Genomic DNA, 8,987 nt, shown 5'->3' with positions numbered 1-8,987 from the left:
GCATAATTTCGAGCCACACCGCTGGAAAATGCCGGACGTCGTTTCATTGAAAACCCTCTCTGCAAGAATTGGCGAAAAACAAATCAATTCTTCATAAAACTTCGCATGCAATCTAGAAACTTCAAATAAAAAATTAATAAATAAAAAGATTGCTATGATCTGATCATATTCCGATCTTGATGAATACGTTAATGACACATCCCATCCACCAAATACCCTACTTTTCAAGTTTTATTGTATTTCGGCTCTTCCTTACTGTTTGTTTAATTTCAATCAAATAAGAAGATGGTTTTTTTTTCTTTTTGTTATTCTCTTTCCTGAAACTAATTAACAGGCAGTAGTAAGAAAATTTTTTTCAGATGACAAATAAAATACTTTTTTAGACAAGAATTTTTTACCTATGTTACAATCACTTTTTTTCGTCTCTACTTTGAAAGAAAAAAAAACAAAATTTGAGTGCTGAAAATTTTGCAGTCGTTGTCTCTCTAATACATTTTCTAAAATGCAACAATAGATGAAGTTGAAAGTACGAAAAAGTGATACTCTTGGGAATTCTTATAACATATCTACCGAACAAGGAAACTTTTGACTGACCGAAATTTTAACTAATTCTTTTGAAGTCTTCGTACAAATGTGGCTTAAGGCTTAAAAATGTGACTTGATATCGAATCGAATGATAATGCTAATGTGCCAATGATAATGATAAAGTACAATGTACTAATGATAATGCTGCTGAATGATAGTACAAAAACGACTTAAGGCATCATATCGAATGATAAAAGGTTATCATTTCATTCTTTATTGTAATGCCTTAGGCACTGTGCTGAAGGTGTATAGCAAAACATTCCGCATAGCAACAATATTAATGTGGCATTTGTTGAGAAGGCAGGAGAAAAATGAAGAAATTTCATCTGATATTGTTCTACAAATAACTGAATAAAGATTGAGTTGATCTGATGGATAGTGAAGTTGTTAGAAGCATGAAAGCCTTTAAAAGAATTTTAAAAACTTGAAAGTTTTGATTTAATTTTAGTTTTTAAAGGAAGAAAAACCAATGAAATTTCTCTTTGCAATAAAGGAATTATTCAAATTTCGAATATTAGAGAAATTATAAATAACCTAATCATTAATAAATCTCTTTTTAAATAAGGTTAAAGAATTGTCAATGCAGAAGAATCGCTAGATAGGACTTGCGATGGATACTAAGATGTAAAGTTAAAAAAATTCGAATAATTCAGACAACTTTCCATTTCAAATTTCAGGAGTTAAAAATGTTGTTTGGAAAGGTTGTTTCATGCAGTTGCAGATAAACAGATAGCTTTGAATCAATAGAAAAATGGAATTATTGTTTTCGTCCCGATGATCTATGACCTTTTCTAATGATGATCGACTCAATCACCGGATTTCAAGATGAAACAGGTCTACTAGATTCACAATGCTATTAGAATATTTCAGAAAAAAGGGCGAATATTGTTAGAGGAGCGATTATTGGCGGCGTCTTCTCTTAAAATAGTTATGTAATAAGTTGGTAAAGTTCAGTGAACGGATCTATAAACAAGCAAAGAATGATACGGAAGTAAGCAAATGTCATCTGGCAAACATAATGTGTGCACTGCAATCTAGAAATCAGTCAAGTGATAATTGTTTAAGAAACAGTCAAAGGAAAGGAATTCGTCAGGAATTTGTCGTCTATCGTCGTCATAAAGACAAATAGCTTTTTTTTGTTGATCACCTTCGGAGAATTATCTTTAACCTCTCCAAAAGGAAAAAAAAACAGAAAAACTTTACATTATCATCCATGCATTCAATTTGGCACATTTCCCTCGCACAAATGAAATTTGTTTAAATGATGCAAGCATCAATGCTAATATAAAAGTTTTCACGAATTGAAGGTGGATGAAAGTTAATTAAATTCTGATTACAACCTTGTTGAATAAAGAAATGTGAAAATTTGGACTTGTTTAGACAAATTTTTTACATTAATATTAATTTTTTATCAATTTTTTAACTAAGAAAGGGTTAATTTAAAAAAAGGAACATAACGGAGTAATGAAAGTGAAGTGAAAACAAGAATTTATTGATTTTTAATTAAACAACCAAATAATCAAATAAAGGAATAAATTAGCCGAAGAAGCTGAAAGTAAGACATCTATTTAGGGGATGTATATAGATTAAAGAATATCCTCTCTCAAAGGCTAAATTATTTTTGACAAACAAATAGAAAATTCAGTTTTCTTCCTCCTCTGAGTACTCTGAGAAAGAGATAAGATCAAAAAACATAATAAATTTACCGGATTATTTAGATCGACACATGAATTGCTGAACTCTTCCACATTATTCTGATTTCGTTCATCAAAACTCTGATGAAACGCGCCTTTTGTTGAAACCCAATGCTGTCGATCATCTTCTGCTGTAAAAAAAAATTATATGCAAAGCTTCAACCCATCAATCGATAATTTAGTAAACAAATCAACAGTTGTATAATTAAAAATAGGTGTTATTTTAAATCTAGCACTAAACAATTTACACTTACAGCATCCGTTATTCCTGAATACTGACACATTATCCGGATCACAAATGTTAAAGCGAGGCTTTGATAGCGGCTCCAGCATTCTTGATGTTTATCAAACAAAGAAGAATATTTATCTAAAATTTAAAATTTAATCTTGTAAAGGAATTCATATTGAAACACATAAACGCCTAATTGTTTTCTGAATATTATGCGCCTTCAGGACATATAGAGAATGAAAGGAATGCTCATAACTGATGTAAAGATTCATCAAATTGTTTGAATTAATTCAAATGCTTGTTTTGGGCAATGGCACAATTTTCAAAGGATAATTGCGCCGAATAAATGAAAAGAAGAAATATATGCATTAAATAAGAGTATCACGAGAAGAATAGAAAGAGACTTGAAAAGGACGACAGAATTTCATTTCATTTAATCTCTCATGAATACACTTCAAAATTCGATCAAGGTTGAATGGACTCGAAATTAAAGTATGAATGTATTTTCAGTGCAATGATGATTCAGGATCGCCTGAAGGAAAAAAGGAAACTTGGTAAATGAGAAAGCTATCAGTGTACGGTAGTTTAAAAAAGATATGAAGAAGTAACTTCAATTACTAAAATTAAGTTCAAGTGCTGAAATTGGACATTTCAACGCAGTAATTAGAAATAATACATTAATGAGAGGTGGAGAAGAAGGGAAGATTTAATGGAATTTTCTGCTGCATTTCCCATTTTAAAATAATCAAAAATAAATAAAATAGGCTCTTTAGGTGGCTTCCCATGAATGATCTTCCGCTCTACTGTAATATCTGCCCATGTATTTTTTAATTAAGTTTATGAGATATTCTATCAGGTTGTCTCTTTAAAAAACTGTCACCAGAAAGAGCATAAAGAACGGATTTAAAAAAATTTTGAGAAAACTGAAATGTTGGAAATTTTTAAATAAGAGGAGAAAGAAAAAGGGAAAATCATCTTTTCATTTAGATCAATGTGGAAAAGCAAAATCTACAAATTTGAGATTTCCCCCAAATGTGACGACCATTCGTCAGTACTTGCTTTGTATCGAAAATAAGTTGTGGAAATTTTTTGAATTGATTGTTGATTCAGATACTGAATCAGTTATTTATTTTGATCAAGTTCGAAAGGACGGAGAGGAAAGTGATTGAATTCAGAAAATTGAAGTGGAAATTTATATTAATTCAACGTTTAGGAATGTGCTTCGTCGTGAAGTTTGCGTTCGTTACCTCGAAAAATACGAAATATAATTCAAAGAAAATAAATTTGAAAAGCTTTTTTATTTTTAATTTTTGGATTTGTGACGAAATATGGTGAGTGATAAAACAGATGATAACTCCAGGTTGTTATCATAAGTAAGTAAGCAGGTAATGGAAGCAAGAAATGAATGAAGTAATGGGCAAATATTGGATGAAAAATTTAGCGTATCAAAATTTTGCATTGATTGATTATTTTGATCTTTAATCATCTGAATAAAAATAATTGTGATGATTTAAGTTTAATAAAATCTTTTAAAATTTTGTTCTCCATTTCATTTCATCATAAATTCTATCCAACATAACATAAGTGTACGAGGATGTCAGGGAAGATCAGAAAAAAAAATACATGAATGATGATATGCTGTGGAAATGAAAAGATGGAATTAATCCTCATGCAATGGAAAATTAAACAAGATTAGAATTATTTCTTCATTCTTCATTCTTTATTCTTTCTTATATTCAAAGAGGCTAGCTTGAATCAGATTAAACTGCTATCTGAAAGATTTCACGACCAAATAATTTATTTAGTGTTCAAATGGTATATATTCGGAAGAAAAAGGAAAAGGAAAAATGATGACAAAGTTCTGAGAGAAAATGGTTAGAATCATATTCACGAAGATTCCAATTTGCTTTCAGTAAATTTAGGATGGGACTACCTGAAAAGTAAGGATAGACAGGTAAATCATGAAATGAAACTTAAAAATGTATGAGAAGAAAAAAAGAGGGAAATGCTTACATATATTTACAAATATAAAAATGAAATTACATGCAAACAAACAATTTTTGTAAAATGAAAATGAAAATTTTCTTCGTTAGGAATAACAATTTTATGTATGTATTGTGAAGTAAATGATATATGAGATAAAGAGATGTACTTTAGAGTAAGAAAGAATGATTATGTTGAAATCAGAGGTTGGTTGGCAAGAGATGTATGAATGAGATTGATATATGTTATCATTCAGCTTTGATGCCAGTATTAGTTGGATACCATGGTAAAGTGATCGTGATTAAAAGCGCTACTGAAATCAAATTGAAAATATAATCAATGATGACTGCAGAGAATTCCAAGATCAATTTCCTTGAAATCAATCCCACACAGTCTCATATGGATTATCAACAAAGAGAAATTTCGTCATCCCCAGAGCTGACTCTTTATTAATCGTTATCAGGGCGAATTTAATTTAGAAGATTAGAAGAAGTGAAAAACGAAATCATCGAGCCAGTTCCTTCTTGTCATGCCACTCATTCAAACAGCTACCTCTAACTTTTTCTTGTTTCTAAAATTCGATTCTGAAAACAATTAATTTACAGAATTTTACATTAATTTTGAATAATTACATCCAAAGAAAGCTGGAAGTGTATAAGTTAATTTGTGTCTTTCAAGGAATTAGAATTTCATAGACCATTGATTCATTAGACGGTTTCATCATTCTCTCTATTAAAATAATCCCGCGGAGCAAATAACGAAACGATGCGATTTCCCAAAAAATCTCCTGCGCATTTGCATGTTAACTCACTTGCTAAAGAGAGTTGACATGCATTTTACATTTTTAGTCAAATAAAATCATTCAAAAACTCCTTTACTCCTTTTTCAGAATGAATCTTAAAGTCATTTGAAGCAAATCATCACACTCTCCATTTCCATTCTACGTTATTGTATTAATCTATTTTTCTGATCTCTCTTAAAATGATCACTTAATCTGTGCAAGAGTACATACATATTATCTTAAGTTAACCCAATATCGATTACACATCAATCCTTTATCACATATCATTTTTCACAGTTCATTCTTATTTCCCATCAAAGAAGCTCGAGAACTACATTCTGAAGTGAAGTACTACCACCTGTTCCAAAGAATGTACTGAAAAGTGAACTTATTCAAGTCAGAAGCAAGTTCAATATGATGTAACTATGCAACATAGTATGGTTATTATTTCATCTCTAAGCAATATTTTTCTAAGGTTACTTTCAAGTTTCAGTAATAAGCTATCAGCGAATATCAGTTAATTTTGGATTTCAAGTACTGTTGATTGTAGTAAGTATTGCTAAGATCCATAATTTCTAAAATTTAATCAAGTTTAAAATAAAACTTAAAGAAAAAGTTTATTGTGTTATACTCCAGAAATTTGGTAATTAATTTAATGTAATTTAAATATTCGATATAGAAAAGGCAGAAAGCACATAGATGGGCAAGTTATCTGAAGATGAAAAAGAGCAAAAGTTTAGCAAATACTTGAGAACGCCAAATTTGTTAACATTAATAATTATCAATCATTTAAAGTCAAGGACTGTAGTACTGTTCTGATCAGAATTTATCAAAATCATGATTTTATTGATATTTTTGATAACCTTCTCAGTGTCAAGAGTTGAAATTGCAATTTCCGCGGTCTTTGTTGGCACTATAATTTTGTCTTTATGGAGCACATGAAATTCGGTGGCCATTTTGAAAAGAAATGAGAACATACTGAAATATTTGTGTCACATTAAATGATGACATAAAGTAATGCTCACAACAAAAAAAAAAACTAATAATGGGTTTTCTTTTGTGATTGTCTCATAAAAATAAGATCAACAGAGAGGTTTCTTACGTGGAGTACGGTTATTGGCGACAGAATGAAAGGAAGCAATATATAATGATATTTCAAATTCAACAAACAGAAAATTTCAAGGATGAAGTAATTTCATTCCACGATGTGTTAAATAAAGCGGATTTTCTGCATATCCCACTCTCAGCTAAATTTTTCGTTCTTTTTTTTTTTTTTCTACCAACAAATACAATTCTATCAATTTCACATATGGAAGCAAAAACTGCCGTTGAATTTTGACAAATATAAAAATATATTTCATCGAAATCTTTTTGAAGAGTTGACTGTTTCCAGAGGAACAATGGATTTTATTTATGGAATGTCAGCTAATCTATGTAAAATAGAAAAGTCTCTTTCACAAATTCTCATCTACCTCTCCTACCAAACCAACTTTTTTTCAGTCTCTCTCTATCTCTCTCTCATAATTGGATATATTCCCACATAAGTGTTACTTCTGCTTCTTTTTCCTTCATTATCCCTCATACCACATTTAATTAAATAAATTTCAACTGTGGACTTAGTAATTCCATTCTTTCTCTACAAATATCACTTATTATTCCTATAAATTTCTATCAGAAAAGAAATAAAATGACTTACAAAATATCGCTGATCTTACGACATTCAAGAAATCAACTACTGGATGTTCTAAATATAACCAATTTGTGCATTTCATAAATTGCAATCATGCAAATATGACAAAAATGGAGAATCTCACAATCCACTTCGATTAAATTTCTCTTGAAAAATGTGGTAAACAAACAGTGAAACGAACTGATACTGTATCGGTTCAATTTTCCTATTCAAGAAAAAATCCGATTCATGAAAAAGGCAAGTAAGCAAAATGACTGCAAAGCAATAAGCATTTAATTTGTAAGGTAAATGCACTTCAATTCTTTCTTTCACTTGAAATGAAATCGAAAAAATGATGAAATTTGAAAGAAACAAATTTTGATTAAAAGTTAAGGAGTAGTTAAGAGATTTCAATCAAAAGTAGCCCACCAAAAGACCTACCAAATGCAAATGGAACTGTATGTCAAACTAGACCGGGATTTATTGGGATTCCAAAACGTATTCATTTCATCAACTTTATGGCATTCGATTGGTATATTGCCTCAGATAAACTTGTAGGATGCATAAATAAGCCTAGAAAAATAGAAGGATAATGGAAATGAAATTTTTTGAGGAAAGCAATTAGTGGAGAAAGAAGGTAGCTCTTAAGTGTGACTTTCATTATAATACGACAAAAGGCACTGTGTTATGCATGTGTGTATGGGTGTGCGTGTTTATGTTTGTGTATGTGTGTGTGTGTATGTGTATGTATGTGTATGTGTGTATGTGAGTGTTATTTCATTGGAAGCAAAGGGATTTATTCATTTTGCAAATGCTGAAAAGATAACTCTCATCGCATTTCGTCTCATACCAACATATCTTCACTCTCAAAAAAAGAAAATTTGAAGAGACGCTCTTCTTCGATTGGTAAATTCTAGAGGATAAAAGAAAAGATTTACAAGGCTATATTTTGCTAGCTAGGCTTTCAGAAATGATAATATTATCTCTATGGATAGGAGGAGTTTGAGTAACTAAAATGTTATCTCTCCCTATGTCGTCTTCATTATGATCCTACGAATTGTAATTATTGTTTTTTTTTTTCTTTTTTTTTTTTAAATTACTTCACTTCACTTCTCACTTGTTGTTTACAAACGAATCAAAAAAAGAAAAAAAAATGGTTGTAAAAAAATCCTTTTTTCCCATTAGTCAGTGATGCTTGAGGGATGAATAGAAGCTTATTTTCAGGGAACTAATTATGATTAATTATGTAACGATTGATAACAAATGTATTTTCTTTACGAGTGAACTGTTAGCTAAAGGGTTCACATTGAATTTCTCAGTGAGATGAATGGCAAATATTAATTACCAAAGATAATTACCAGAAATCAAATATTAATCGCCTATTTAGCTGTTTATTAATTGTAATTCAAATTTACAAAATTGATGGCAAAGAACAATTCTTTCCATTTTCCATTCTTTTTTTCAGTAAACTAACCATAAACAAAACTATAAATTAAGAAGAAAAAAAGAACTAAGAATTTGCATGTTTCCAATGATGTGACACTTCAACAATAAAAGCCTTTAATAACTAGAAATGATGTTTTTATTAAAACTACGTTTAGTTTTTTTTTTTTTAAAAAGTAAACCTATACACTTTGATAAATGATGTAAGCTTATGATGGCTTTTTTAGTTGATTTCGTGAAGCTTCTCAGGTAAAATTTAATAGGAAAGAATTTTCTCTTCCCATTAATTAATCATTTTGAATGAATTAATAGCCTTTTAAAATGACAAATGATCTTATCATATTGTTTAAAAATTAAAAACGTACTGCTTATGCAACAAATTATTCTTTAGGAAAATCTTAGAAAAGGTTAGGGAAATGATCTTAATATGTATAAAATGAACTAATAAGAATAAAACAATTTGGCTTTCGTTTCACTCATCTTTTTCTAAAGGTAATTTGCTGTAGGAGAAGAAAATTTCTGAACTCTAACTCATTTAATGGTAATTCCGGAAAAGTTTAAGAATAGAAAACGAGACTTCCAATTAGAGCTACCTCATTAGCA

At 29.9% G+C, this 8,987-nt stretch overlaps 2 protein-coding genes across 2 annotated transcripts in view; both read right to left on the bottom strand.

Moving 5' to 3' along the window:
- The window catches only part of LOAG_17153 (small conductance calcium-activated potassium channel protein), a 13,716-nt gene extending 11,258 nt beyond the window's left edge, over positions 1–2,458 (bottom strand). Inside the window, exon 1 of the mRNA XM_020449812.1 lies at positions 2,292–2,458. The gene's annotated coding sequence lies outside the window, so the exon portion shown is untranslated. The remainder of the gene's footprint in view (positions 1–2,291) is intronic.
- LOAG_10160 (hypothetical protein) lies at positions 2,292–2,612 on the bottom strand (the record flags this gene model as incomplete). The annotated part of the gene is made up of 2 exons (XM_003145687.1): positions 2,292–2,410; positions 2,534–2,612. Coding segments are annotated over 2 exons (198 nt in total), but the record flags the coding sequence as incomplete, so codon positions are not given.
- Positions 2,613–8,987: the final 6,375 nt, after the last annotated feature.

This window comes from Loa loa (assembly GCF_000183805.2).
Source record: "Loa loa unplaced genomic scaffold supercont3.45, whole genome shotgun sequence".
NCBI lineage: Eukaryota > Metazoa > Nematoda > Chromadorea > Rhabditida > Onchocercidae > Loa > Loa loa.
Note: the sequence above shows the minus strand (reverse complement) of the source record. Positions and strands in the feature narration are given on the sequence as shown.